Source organism: Lampetra fluviatilis, chromosome 17 (assembly GCF_964198595.1).
Source record: "Lampetra fluviatilis chromosome 17, kcLamFluv1.1, whole genome shotgun sequence".
Classification (NCBI taxonomy): Eukaryota; Metazoa; Chordata; class Hyperoartia; order Petromyzontiformes; family Petromyzontidae; genus Lampetra; species Lampetra fluviatilis.
The window spans coordinates 1218400-1232844 of record NC_136291.1 but is presented as its reverse complement, the minus strand read 5'-3'; the positions used below and the strand labels follow the sequence as shown (position 1 = coordinate 1232844).

Genomic DNA, 14445 nt, shown 5'->3' with positions numbered 1-14445 from the left:
AACGACGGGGCCGGGGGAGGCAGGGAGGCAGGCAGGCAGGGAGGTGAATTTTGAGAATTTTAATGTCACTCAGATGTATGGCTGTTGACGGGGAATGACACGGCGACGTACAATCAGCGATGCTCTCAAAGCCACAAAAACAAACGCGCAACGGCACCGCGCGCGTGTATGTGTGTGACTCCTACAAGAACAGCATTTATACAGCAGGGCGACGTTTCGGGCAATGGCCCTCCTTCACAGCACACACACACTCTCGTCGTCCCAAACGTCGAGCCGCAAACACACGCGCACACACGCGTGCAGTGTTGTGTTAATTATCGAGCCACGTGTTGATGCTTCTGCTGCTGTTGTCTGTGTTTACACAACAGCATCGCCAAAAAACATTTAATTAATATTTGTGGGTGACTTTTGTCAATTACAAAAATCAATCTTTGCCTGAATGTGTTGCAACATTCCACCACCAGTCACGAGTTTTACATCCTCAATGGCCAGAGAGGTCACGAGGACACTCCCTCGCTCACTTTGTTCCGCTTCTCACATTCAACAACAATAATATCCCACTGTATTTCGCTTCTAGATTAAAACAAAACCGTTCAATATTTAAACTTGTGGCATCTTCTAAATGTGTAAACATCACCCCCGTGTGGGTGAGACGCCCAGGGCAGGGTGCGGGAGATGCCCAGGGCAGGGTGAGGCTCAGGGCAAGGTGAGGGAGGTGTCCAGGGCAGGGTGAGGGTGAGGCTCAGGGCAGGGTGAGGCCCAGGACAGGAGCTGGAGGTGCTCAGAGCTGGACGCTGGAGGTCTCGGCTGCGCCTCCCGGGATCCCCGCGACCCCGCAGGGTTGCGCCGCGTGGCGCCACGCGGCCAGTGCGAGGCGCGCGACCAGCAGCGCGCACGTCACGCCCAGCAGCACCACTGCACAGACACAGACAAAGGTCCCCCGTGTAGCCCACGCCGAACCGTCGGGGGGCAAGTGCCCTGCCGCACCAGGTACTCGTTTTAAGGCTGCGTCGACCTAGGGGAGGCCCGGGGACCGGTACAGATTTTCGCCACCGATTGTTGGCCATGACTGGAAATGGAACTCGGGTCGCCGGGTTCGTAGGGCAGTCAGCTGCAGAACAAGAAATGTTAACTACCTCGCCTGGTGTGCAGGAGGTCGTGGGTTCGTTCTCGACCCTGATGCCTGCTGCTGTATATTTGGAGTTTACGTGTCTCTCTCATCATCATCACGGTGGTTACGAGATGTTAACTACCACCTCGCCTGGTATGAAGGAGGTCGTGGGTTCGTTCTCGACCCTGACGCCTGCTGCTGTATATTTGGAGTTTGCGTCTCTCTCTCTCTTCCGTGGTCGCGTGGATTTGTCTCCGGGTCCTCAGGTTTTTCCCTCCACGTTTAAAATAAAAACCACGCCTTCAGAGCATTCGACTGCTCTACATTTCGACGTGATGAGCCACTTCGTGGAGCTATCATTTGTGATTGCCAGGTCACTTCTGAGAAGTTACCTGTTAAAGTCCCATAGTTACATTTTATTTAGTTTAATAATAATAACGGATTTCCCAGCCGAGACGATCCGTTCACTTTGTGGCTCACTCCCTCTTCCTGCACCCTGAGATGTAACAACGTCATCATCGTCGTCGCAAGGGCAAGCGCCGAGTCACCGCGTGCCGCACAGAGACAGCTGCCACTCTGGTGGGGCCCCTTGCGAATTGCGTTGAGATGCGATGCGAATCGCTCACCGCGTGTGCAGCGCCCTCACGCTCTCTCGCTCTCTCGCTCGCTCTCTCACTCTCTCACTCTCTCGCTCTCTCGCCCTCACTCTCTCGCTCGCTCTCACTCTCTCGCTCGCTCTGTCGCTCGCTCTCTCGCTCGCTCGCTCTCTCGCTCTCTCTCTCTCACTCTCTCACTCTCTCGCTCTCTCGCTCGCTCTCCAAGACTCCCCGGCGTGAAGGAGGGATGGCTTCATCATCATCAACATCATCAACCTCCTCCTCCTCCCCTTGCATGATCTGTCCCTGGTTGTTGTTGTTGTTTTATCAGAGGTGTCAACACTAAGCCCACCTCGCTTTGCCCTGTTATTCCTCTCCCTCTTTGTCTCTCTCTCGTTGTCTCTCTCACTTTCATTCTCTCTCTCTCTCCTACGCGCTCTCTTTTTCGCTCCCTCTTCCTCACGCACTCTCTCTCTCCCTCCCTCTCCCTCTCTCCCCCCTCTCACCCGTGAAGACGTCGTTGCCGGAGGGGCTCTCCGTGTCGTAGTTCTGGCTCACGCTGCCGCTGAGCGCCACGATCACCACGGGGTAGACGGTGAGCGTGTAGCGCACGTGACGCTCCAGCACCGCCACCTCCAGCACGAACCTGGACAACCGCAAGAACAACAAACAAAAACCGTCACGCAACACAGCACGGCGCTCGTGCCAGGCTAGGTGCGCATGTGAGGCCACGCGATGGGTGAAGTCTCGCTGGCGGGACGTCGCACGGACCGGTGCCAGCACACCGCTGCATTCCTCACTCGGGGTTTTCCTGCGACGCAGCTGGTTACGGGCGTCGTTTGACCATACTTCACCACGATGGGCAGCGCGCACAGGTGAAGGTGGTGGGGGGGGGAGCATAGAAGCACAGTCCCGCAATGGGGTTTGCTGCCCTCTGCTGCCCACCACGTGGTAGCCCTCTGCTGCTCACACCTCGCGCGGTTGGCTTCGTGCGGTGTGAAAGAAGTTCGACAAACAGCGGCCTGTAGCACCTGGTATGCAGGGTGGTCCCCCGGGCCAAGCGCCCAACAGGCTCACCCCTTGCCTGGCGTCCGGCCTCTGACGAGTTCGGGGCGCAGACAGAATTGTGTCTCTCGTGTGGCTACGACGAGAGGGCTTCAGCAGAGAGAGACGAAGCGAGTTGGTGTCGTGTCGCTGTTCCTCCCCGGCCGTTGAAGGAGCGAAGGCCACAGTGGGGTCACCATCCACTCCAGAGATTGGGTGGCATGGCCACAATCACACTACTGTGGCCTGTCTTTATGTATCTCAATGTGTCTCTATGGGTTTACTCTCTATATCTATGAATCGCTGTGTGTCTCTATGCATCTCTATGAGTCTCAGTCTCCCAATGGGCTTCACCATATGGCCCATGGTTTGAGTTGCACTACTGTGGCTTGGCTTTAATATATCGCTACATATCTATGGGTCTCTGTGCATCGCTATGGGTCTATGTAGCTCGTGTCTCTGTGGGTCGACTGTGTGGTGCGTAGTTTGATGCGTGCACCGGCCAGTTGGTGTGACGTTCCGCATGGCCATCGACAGGGCCTAACCTTGTCACTCGCGAGTCTCCACCACTCAGCCGGGCTGGCTTGGAGTAGGGATTATCGGCGTAAGGCACGAGCACTAGGATACAGGGCACGCCTATGCACAACAAAAACAATAACAATCCCACACTATTGCACTCTACCCGATATTCCTATACAGTAGTTCCATGAACGTGATGGAAAACATCAGAATAGGCTTTTAGTCTTCCGCGAGATGTTCACCCACCAAATAGATAGCTATTGGAAGGCATCAAGTACTGCGTCAACCACACACAGTACTTGTGACGGAACATGCAAACACGCTCCGATAATATCTGCCATTGTCTTCTAAACTGATTGACCTACACCAGGGGCAGCGGCCTTCGTTATGGTCTCGTCTCACCACCGGTCTTAGACGAGAGGACGCCGATTTGAATATAAAAATGCATCTTCACAAACATATTAAAATGCGTGCGGTGTCATGGTAACGACGTTAACGGCTCAGCGGCGCTGCCGGTGAGACGTAATCACAGGTGAGGCTCGCACCCTCCCCGCCTCCCCTCCCCCAACGGCTCACCAGGTGAGCACCTCCAGGGCGAGGATGGCGAGCACGGCGCTGTCCGTGGCCGAGCCGCTCACCCCGCCGTCGTAGCGCAGCACCACGCCCAGGTTGAGCAGCGTGGCGATCGTCGTCCACGTGGCATACATGGCCAGCCCATTGTGAGCCTGCGTCACGTGGGGGGGCACGTGAGCGTCACGTGGGGAGGGGGGGTGCCACGGTGGCGAGATGTTAACGACCTCGCCTGGTGTACAGGAGGTCGTGGGTTCGTTTTTAGAAACTCAGTCGGGGTGGGAGGGGGTGGGCGCAATGGGGAAGTCGATGGGAGGAGGAGTAGGGGGCTCGTGGGGGTGATGCTGGCAGTGTTGGTGCGAGTGTGTGTGCGTGTGTGTCACCTCGTGTGCGTGTCACCTCGTGTGCGTGTCACCTTGTGTGTGTGTGTTACCTTGTGTGTGTGTGTGTCGCCTCGTGTGTGTGTGTGTCACCTATCGTGTGTGTGTGTCACCTAGTGTGTGTGTCACCTAGCGTGTGTGTGTGTCACCTAGTGTGTGTGTGTCACCTTGTGTGTGCGTGTCACCTAGCGTGTGTGCGTGTCACCTAGCGTGTGTGTGTGTCACCTAGTGTGTGTGTGTCACCTAGTGTGTGTGTGTGTGTCACCTAGTGTGTGCGTGTCACCTTGTGTGTGTGTGTGTCACCTAGCGTGTGTGTGTCACCTTGTGTGTGTGTGTCACCTAGTGTGTGTGTGTCACCTTGTGTGTGTGTGTGTTTCACCTAGCGTGTGTGCGTGTCACCTAGTGTGTGCGTGTCACCTTGTGTGTGTGTGTGTGTCACCTTGTGTGTGTGTGTGTGTCACCTTGTGTGTGTGTGTCACCTAGTGTGTATGTCACCTAGCGTGCGTGTGTGTGTCACCTTGTGTGTGTGTGGTGCTGGCCACCCACCCCCTCCCCACGTGCCGCGCCTTCATATGAAGTGCTATTCGCGAACAGCACTTGCTGCAACAGTCTGTGAAGGCTATACGGGAGCTCTTTGTCTTTGGTGGTGGCGGCAGAGGTGTGTTTGTGAGCGTTAGTTCGGTAAAGTAATTGTATTTTTTCATTTGCTATACAGCCAGATAATACGACAAATCGCTAACCTTAAACACCCAGTCATTCGTAAAAGTTGAAGGCGGTATAGTACTATAGTAATTGAGCAAGTGCAGAATCACTGGACCGGAATTGATAGCTTGAAAGTATTTAGCGCGTTGCCCTTTAAATTGCGGGTCCCGTAGCATTTGTAGCTACTTTGCTACTACGATGATCCGGCACTGGTGGGCACCAACGCTCACACAGTGAAGGTGAGCGAGCGGGTGAGCGAGCGGGTGAGCGAGCGAGCGGGTGAGCGAGCGGGTGAGCGTACCAGGATCCGGGTGAGCCATAGCTCGCGGGGAGCGATGGTTTTGAGCAGCAGCTGCACGCTGCGGTAGGAGAGTGCGAGCATGAGGTAGAGCGTGAAGGGGACGAACGCCAGGAAGATGAGCGATGGGATAAACAGCCTGGACACCACACGCACACAAAGAGACCCCCCCCCCCCGTGTTAGCGAGCACCTCTGAAGGCCGGCACAGCAGACGAAGGGGCTGGGTGGTCAGCACCACGCCCGACCGCCTTTGTATCCCGAGTGGCGATGTGGACACATCACACGAGGTTTAAAATACAAATTAAGGCTGAGTCGACATAGAGGAGACCCAGGACTGGTTCATATAATCGTCACTGGTGAGCGGGAATCAGATCGTATCGCAGTGCCCTAACCGTTACACTACCGTTCTCCAATACAGATGTAGGGGTGTTACGGAGGAGCTGTATGTGTAGGGGTGTTAGAGAGAGAGCCGTTATGCATGGCAGCTTATGGGAAACAAACACAGTGGGCGGGGCTACGTGAGTGCACGGGGGGGGGGGGTGCTCTCAACGACGTCCACACCAGGCAGCCCGGGGCCCCACCCCTCAGCGGGGGTGTAGTATAAAGGGGGATGTGTCAGAGGGCTCGGGGCAGAATGTTTAAGTAAACTCTTGAAGACCGAAGACTGCCTAGCTAGAGCCCTGGACTCCCCTGGGACGCCGCCCTTGTCAGGGCCGCGCAGGACCGAGCCAGCGGCGTGGTCCCGTGAACCAGAGCCAGGACTCTGGGACTCCGGGTACCGTAGCCCGACTGACCAGTGTCGGGCCAGACAGCCTCCCCTAGCCCAGTATTTGGAGGATTAGGAGGCAGGCTAGGGGTAGCTAGCCGTGTGTTCCCAGCTATCCAGGTGAGGGGGCCGATACCCCCTCCAGTACTGTATGTCCCCAGTGACTGTTGTGGAATAAATACGTGTGCCTCTACTCGGGTGTCCACGCGTCCTCAACGGTACTACACAAAGACAAAGATCCCCCATATAGCCTTAACATACTGTTGGGGCAAGTGTTTTAAGCCAGCACCTATTATAAAGCCGGAACGGCACACGAAGAGGTGGGTGGCCAGCACCACGCCCGGCCGCCTTTGTCTCCCCAGTGGACGATGTTTACACAGCGCACCGGGTGCTCATTTGAGGGTGTGTGAGTTGCCCCCCCCCCGCCGCCTCTCGGGACGTCCCTAGCGGGGTGACTCACTCGGCGTCCCACAGGAAGAGCCAGGCCACGTTGATGGCGTTGTTGAGGAGCCAGATGAGGTGGAAGGCCGGCGGCGTGGCGCTGGCCTCCGCGTAGAGGGGGCCCTCCTGGCCGCTGCGGGGCAAAGCGCAGACGGGAACCGCGGCTCAGCGCCTCGGCGCACCCCACCCACCAGGGCAGACGTGTCGCGCGTCGTCGGTACCGCCCGGGGTGGCAGCACGGCTCTGGCCCACAGCTCGTCCGCGTGGCCAACAACAGTGAAGGCCGCGGTGGCTAGGTCGTGGATTCGATCCAGACCCTGACGCCTGCTGCTGTATATTTGGAGTTTGCGTCTCTCTCTCTCTCTCTCATCACCATCACGGTGGCTGTGAGATGTTAATTACCTCGCCTGGTGTACAGGAGGTCGTGGATTCGATCCAGACCCTGACGCCTGCTGCTGCTGTATATTTGTAGTTTGCGTCTCTCTCTCTCTCATCATCATCACGGTGGCTAGGAGATGTTAACTACCTCGCCTGGTATACAGGAAGTCGTGGATTCGATCCCGACCCTGACGCCTGGTGCTGTGTATTTGGAGTTTGCGTGTCTCTCTCTCTCTCTCATCATCATCACGGTGGCTGGGAGATGTTAACTACCTCGCCTGGTGTACAGGAAGTCGTGGATTCGATCCAGACCCTCACGCTGCTATAAATGTCCACGCGATAAGCCACTTCGTTGAGCTATCATTTGTGGCCAGGTCGCTTCTGAAAAAGAGCCAAATAGTTCAATGGGCCTTATGTGCTCAAATAAAAAATAGTTTCGTTAAGTGAATGAAGCAAAGGCCACTGTAAATGACCGGTTCGTCAAGAAATTAACTCTTATAAACAATGTGAATAAATCACTACAGTACTGCTGCGTGTGTGTTTGCACCCTACGTAGCCAATCGCGCTAATCGGGGGTTCGGGTGAAGGACAACAAACTAAACACAAAACGCAGTTCTAAAGAAAGGAGTCTTCAATCTTGGTGACGATTTAAAAGTGCATAGCTCCAGTAGCCTCCTAACATCGGAAGGAAGAGCGTTCCAGACGGCCCGGCCGCAGAAGCGCATCTGAAATGGCGCGATGTGGTGACCGCCGTCTTGTTAAATGCCCGAGGAGCCAAAATCCGCCGCTGGGGGGATGTCCGCTCTGGCCCGCGGACTAGAGACGTGGGTTTGGAACTGGGGCGCACCCTGTACACCCCGGGGGGTGCGAGACATGCGGCCACATTTTTTAGAAGGTAAATCATCGAGAACACAAATTAATCACGGGCACGTGAGCACGAATACTCTGTGTCGTCACACCTCGACGTATTTGTTGACGTTGTAAGTGTTTTAACGACTGTGAACCACTCGCTGGTCGAGAGGGAGCACCGGGGGGGGAGCGGTGGCGCACTGCTTAGCACGCCGCACTACCAATCTGGAGACCCCAGTTCGACGCGCGGCCTCGGCTATCATCAGTGGCGGAGTGAAGTAGTGGTGGTCATCCCATCTCGCCAAACTACGAGGGTTGGTGGATCACCACACAAGGAGAGTGAAACTCCCCCCCCCCCCCCCCCCCCACTTTGTTGCAGTACCCTGGCTCGCCAGGAGAAGGAAGCACACGATAGCGTGGACTAATCTCCATCTTATTCTTGGTTCTTTCGGTAAAGTCGAAACGTCGTCAGAATTGTCTTGTTTCATATTTTTATTGTTTCCCTTCTACGCGACTTTACCGAAAGAACCAAGAATATGAATCCCTGCAGTCACGAAAGCTTTAAATCGAAATTTAATCTCCATCTGTTTCCAACCGTAAGGGGATATAGTGTTGCCCCCTCGCCCGTGTGGGGTTTCTCTCCGGGTGCCGCGGTTTCCTCCGACGTGTATAGTGAACAAGACTCTGACTCATCGGCTGAACAATAAAAAAAATCTTCTTGGTTCTTTCGGTAAAGTCACGTAGAATGGAAATAATAAAATAATACAAATAAAACATAATAAAATAATTCTCACGACGTTTCGGCCACAACGCAAACAGACAGACATGTTCTCCACCTGAGGATGGCTGTTTGCGTTGTGGCCGAAACGTCGTGAGAATTATTTTATTATGTTTTATTTGTATTATTTCCATTCTACGTGACTTTACCGAAAGATCCAAGAAGATGAATCCCTGCAGTCACGAAAGCTTTAAATCGAAATAAAAAAAACTCAAATTGCAGCAGTGGGACTCTCGTGACAGAGACTCCCACGACTCGGTGTGCATTTCCTGGATGAATAATAAAATAATTATTTTTTTATTATTTTTTTAGAGTTTGCGTCTATTGGCTGACAACAGCGGTGGTTGTGCAAAAGGACCGTAACTCCCGATTGTCGGAGCACGAAGCCACAGCCACGCCTGGACGCCACGGCGTGCTCGGTCACCCTTCACCTTTGCCCCTCTCGCCCTGAGCTCGCCCAGCTCAAACAAAGGCCCCCCCCAACATCCCACCTCTTCCTCCCTCCCTCGTGTCGCTGGTTTCCCCATCGTGTGTTGGTCACTTCTTCCCCTCCCCCCCACCCCCATATAAATCTTCACCCTCCCCCCCTCCCACCCACGCGGGGTCCCCACTTGGGGCCGAATGGAATTGTCGCGAATTCTCCGTCCCAACTCTGCCCGCCTCCCTTCCTTGGTGGCTTACGGGGTCGAGATTTCGGTGACAAATAACAACAACAACATAACAGGCACCCACAAAGATACACCCCCCTCCGCTCTCCCACCCTCACAAAGATCCCCCGTATAGCCTTAACAGACTGTAGGGGCAAGTGCTGTTAGCGAGCACCTATGAAGGCCGGCACGGCACACGAGGGGGTGGGTGGCCAACACCACGCTCGGCCGCCTTTGTCTCCCCAGTGGCGATGTTTACACACCGCACAGGTACTCATTCAAGGCCGAGTCGACCTAGGGGAGGCCCCAGGACCGGTTCAGATAATCGTCACCGGTGTTGGCCGTGAGCAGGAATCGAAGCCCACCCGACACTCCGACCGACAAGCCCCACGCCCCCCGTCCTTCCCAGCGCCTCACCGGCGGCAGAGTGCGGAGAGTGTGTGCGCCACCCAGAGCGCGTTCCACGCGTAGATGAAGCCCCAGATGCTGAACGTCCACCCGGCGGGAGTGACGCCCAGCGAGTAGCGGCCCGAGATGGCGCCCGTCGTGTTCCTGAAGAGCCCTGGGCCACGGCGACACCGCGGGACGGGAGGGGGGAGGGAGGAGGAGCGGTCAAGTGGGGTCAACGGGTGGGGTCAGGAGGTGGGGGTCAGGAGGTGGGGTCAGTAGGTGGGGGTCAGGAGGTGGGGGTCAGCAGGTGGGGTCAGGAGGTGGGGGTCAGGAGGTGGGGTCAGGAGGTGGGGTCATCAGTGCGGGGTCATCAGTGCAGGGTCACCTTTAGTGAAGCCGGTGGCGGCTGCTATGTTGAAGATGATCATGACGACGAAGGAGACGAGAGACAGAACCGGCAGCACGGCACGAACGGCGCGTGGGGCACCCATCACACAGCGGCCTGGGCACAGGGCGGATAAAACTCGGTACTCACGACAACGTGCCGCTTGGCATCCCTAGTGCGCCACCTCTCCGCGCTCCGCTCAGGCGTTGCACATCGGACGACGGCGTTCGAAGTCGTTGCAGATGTAATACCGTTGAGGACTCTTGGACACCCGGGGTTGAGGCACACGTATTTATTCCGCAACAGTTGTCACAACCGCGGACATACAATACTGGAGGGGGTATCGGCCCCCTCACCCGGCTAGCTGGGAATACACTGCTAGCTATCTCTGACCTACCTCCTAGTCCTCCACTAACGGGCTAGGGGAGGCTGTCTGGCCCGACACTGGTAAGTCGGGCTACGGTACCCGGAGTCCCAGAGCACTAGCTCTGGTTCTCGGGACCACGCCGCTGGCTCGGTCCTGCGCGGCCCTGACAAGGGCGGCGTCCCAGAGGAGTCCAGGGCTCTAGCTAGACGATCTTCGGTCTTCACTGGTTTAGCTTTAACATTCTGCCCCGAGCCCTCTGACACATCCCCCTTTATACTCAACCCCCGCTGAGGGGTGGGGCCCCGGGCTGCCTGGTGCGGACGTCGTTGAGAGCACCCCCCCCCCCCGTGCACTCACGTAGCCCCGCCCACTGTGTTTGTTTCCCATAAGCTGCCATGCATAACGGCTCTCTCTCTAACACCCCTACACAGACAACCGCGACTCTGCGTGGTGTGCAACGTGGGCTCACGCGAGAGGCAGCGGCTTGAGGAGGCCTTCATCCAGCAGTGGATTGATCATGCCTGACAATCACGATGATTGTTGTCATTATATTTTGCGTAACAAAAAAGCATTAATCGATTTTCACATACCTTGTTGAAGTCTCCGGTGTGAGAATCAATTTAAGTCGTTCTACTCCCGCTGATGATGCTGCTGATGATAATGCTGCTGCTGATGATGCTGCTGCTGATGATGATGCTGCTGCTGATGACCGAGACGACGTTGAGACGGGTCCACACGCAGCTCTACCTGCGAGTGTGAACGAGTTGGTGTGTGCGCGTTAATGCGTGGAGTGAGTTCATGTGAGTGAGTACGTGTGAGTGAGTGAGTTACAGTGATTGAGTGAGAGCGAGTGAGTGAGTGCGAGTGAGTGAGAGTGAGTGAGTGTGAGTGAGTGAGTGAGTGTGAGTGAGTGAGTGTGAGTGAGTGAGAGCGAGTGAGTGAGTTCGAGTGAGTGCGAGTGAGTGAGAGTGAGTGAGTGAGTGTGAGTGAGTGAGAGCGAGTGAGTGAGTGCGAGTGAGTGAGTGAGAGTGAGTGAGTGTGAGTGAGTGAGTGAGTGTGAGTGAGTGAGTGTGAGTGAGTGAGAGCGAGTGAGTGAGTTCGAGTGAGTGCGAGTGAGTGAGTGTGAGTGAGTAAGAGTGAGTGAGAGTGAGTGAGTGTGAGTGAGTGAGTCCTTGTGAGTTTCGCACACCAGGCGTGAAGTCGCTCGCTGCGCTCCTCTCTCTGTCCCCGTCTCTTCTCGCGATGACGCTCGTTACAAAACACGAGCGAGTTGTGTAAGAGGTTCAATGCTGCTGCACCCCGCCCACTGCTGCTGCTGGGTTGGGGGGGGGTTGGGGAGGGGTCAGGGTCAGGTTGCTGTCTCCCATCATAACCCGAGACCTCGGGTTGGAACAATAAACAACAACACGAGGAACAATCGCACACACACAGCATCATCACAACAACAACCGCCATTCGCCACTAAGTGGCGGTGACGTCACCACGACGCTTGTGCCAGGCCATGTGCACCTTAAGGCCACGTGAAGTGTCGAACGCCCGCTGGCAGGAGGTCACGAGGCAGACCCAGGTGCCACCGGTCGACTGACTGAGATGAACGAGATGACTGGCTGATGCACCACCTGTGCCCCCTATTATGCCAACTTGCTGTGCTTTAGCCACCCGGCGCTCCTCTCGTTGTTGTGTGCCTCCAACTGCCCAGTAGCATCCTTCACGAGCCTCCTCCACAGAGGCCGATCTTGACACCGCTGGTACCAGTCATCGGCAAGTCCACTCAGCTCCACGTCTTCCTGTACCACATCACTCCATCTCTTCTCTAGCCCGTGCCGCGCCCGTTTAGCCCCCTTGATCCGACCGAACAAAAGCTGGGCATGCGGGCTACATGACCCAGCCAACGCAGCCTTGCCTGCCAGAGGAGCTCACCGATGGGACTTTTGCCCAGATCTTTCAAGGATTTGTGAGCTCCTCACACAATCCAGCCTGGTTAAAACCAGGATGGATCGTAGGCAGGCCAGGCTAAATGTTTCTAACCGATGAAGATGTTCCATAAGGGGGGTCCACGTTTCGCAAGCGTAGAGAAGGGAGGGAATGACCGTGGCCGAGAAGACGTGAAGCTTCGTGCGGAGCGATAGACCAGGTAGTTTCCACACAGCGTTACGCAACCGATGAAAATATATTGCCGCTCGACTAATTCGGAGTGAGACCTCTGCTGTTTAACCGGAGCTGGTCATGAGCACACTGCCCAGGTATGGGATACTCTCCACTCTCTCCACTACTACCCTATCACCAATTGGGAGTTGTGGGGGTGGAGCGTCCAATGGTACAAAATACCCAGGCAGGTGCTTAGTTTTGGTGGGGCTGATGGGAAAGCCCCATCTCTTAGTGGCAAGCTCCAGGTTCAGCAGCAGCGCCTCCAACTCCTCCTCTGAGTGAGCAGCAATTACCAGATCATCGGCATACATAACATGGTTGAGCAATAGGGAGCCATCCCTTGACCGCACCCGGGTATCGATCAGCCTACCATTGTATCTGTACCAGATATAAATTCCTTCGTTACAGCTATTGAAGGCTGCACGAACTACGTGATCGAAATAGATGTTATATAATGTGGGAGCCAGAGGACATCCCTGTCGCACCCCAAGGTGAACATGGAATGGCTCCGATTCCCGGCCACGTAGTTTTACCTGGGCCCGCTCACCATCATGAAGGTCCTTAATGACCGTGAGCAGAGTGTCAGGAACTCCAAAAGGTAGTGACCAGGTCAACAAAGCAGATATGTAAGTCGAGTTGGAATTCCCTACACCTCTGCTGTAACAGGCGGACAGAAAATATGGCATCTGTGCAGGACCGTCCTTTCCTGAAACCACATTGGAGCTCCGCATGCCTCTCTTCATCGTACCTGGCAAGGCGATGTTGAATAATCCTTGCCAGGACCTTTCCCGGCATACTGAGGAGTGAGATGCCCCTGTAGTTGTTACAGTCTGTGCGGTCCCCCTTCTTAAAGTGGGGGACCACCAGGGCATCCTTCCAATCCTGCGGAACCCGTCCAGTGGTCCAGACTGTTGTTATGTCATGTAGGGCAGTCTGTGCACAAACGCCACCCTCCCTCAGCATTTCGCTTGGGAGATCATCTCTGCCCGGTGCCTTTACTGGTCTCAGATTTTGGATCGCCTTCAGTACTTCCTCAACAGATGGCACCTCAGCCAACCACTCACAGGGGGTGACTTCCTCTTCCTATATTTGTGGCACCGCAGCCTCAGCAGGGTCATCCCCATTTTGTTCCACGATGTTTTTCACTTGCTCCGTGATGTAGGTGTGGCGCTGCAAGTCACTTTGTGATGGAATTCAAGAGTGATTTGTGATCGGAGGCTACCGAGGCAGACCCCATCTCAGCAACCCGCGACCACCACCCATCCTTGCAACGCCGCACGGCTCTCCGTACCTCCGAGTGGAGGCTGCGGTAAGCCTTCTCATTCTCTGACGTGGGATGCTGTAGACAGTGAGAGTGGGCCGGCTTGTCGCTTTTTCTCAGCTAACCTGAACACCTCCTCTGTCAGCCAGGGTCGCTGGGGAGGTCTGGACCACGTACCCAAAGCAGCCATTGCATCTGCATGTGCCACAGTCCTAAACCTCGCCCATTTCCCCTCGACATCAGGAGGAGTGGGGGACGATGCCAACCCCAGTTGCAAGCGATGATGAAATTCTCGCTTTCAACTTTCATCAGCTAGCTGAGACCAGGCCACTTTGGGTTTCAATGGGGTCCTGGATGTACACCCACAACGGGAATGGAAGAATGGCAGGCGCATCTTACAGATGACAAGCCGATGGTCAGTGGGCAGATCAGCTCCACGGTAGATCCTGTTGTCAAGGACATGGGCCCGCATCCGCTGTTCTATCACTATGTAGTCCAGCAGATGTTCTTGCTTGGACCCGGCATGCATCCATGATGTTGTGTGGATGCGCCGATGCAAGAACAGCGTGTTGGTAATTACAAGCCCATGGGCTGCACAAACGTCTGGCAGCCTCCTACCGTTGTTATTGAGTTGATCTGGCTCATGCCTTCCAATCACTCCAGACCAGGTGCCAGCATCATTACCAACTCGGGCATTAGAGTCACCCAACAGGATGACTATCCCGAGTGGCCACTTTATCTAGCACCTGTGACAGGAAGTCATAGAAGGCATCTGACTCATCGACCTTGCCTGCATCCCTCCACTGATGTTCAT

The 14445-nt window shown here is 55.5% G+C and overlaps 1 protein-coding gene across 2 annotated transcripts; it reads right to left on the bottom strand.

Moving 5' to 3' along the window:
- Positions 1-44: 44 nt before the first annotated feature.
- On the bottom strand, positions 45-11537 carry LOC144936810 (uncharacterized). 2 transcript variants are annotated; one of them, XM_078863972.1, is made up of 9 exons: positions 11410-11537; positions 10813-10969; positions 9856-9972; positions 9498-9642; positions 6448-6561; positions 5224-5281; positions 3847-3995; positions 2214-2353; positions 45-915 (listed from the first exon to the last, which is right to left on the bottom strand). In XM_078863972.1, exons 3-9 carry the CDS (start codon positions 9959-9961, stop codon positions 782-784), a joined length of 846 nt encoding a protein of 281 aa, XP_078720098.1. In that variant the 5' UTR covers positions 9962-9972; positions 10813-10969; positions 11410-11537; the 3' UTR covers positions 45-781. The 2 variants fall into 2 exon arrangements, with proteins under 2 accessions (XP_078720098.1, XP_078720097.1); XM_078863971.1 differs by having other exon boundaries at positions 5224-5359; positions 11412-11537.
- Between the last annotated feature and the right edge of the window lie 2908 nt (positions 11538-14445).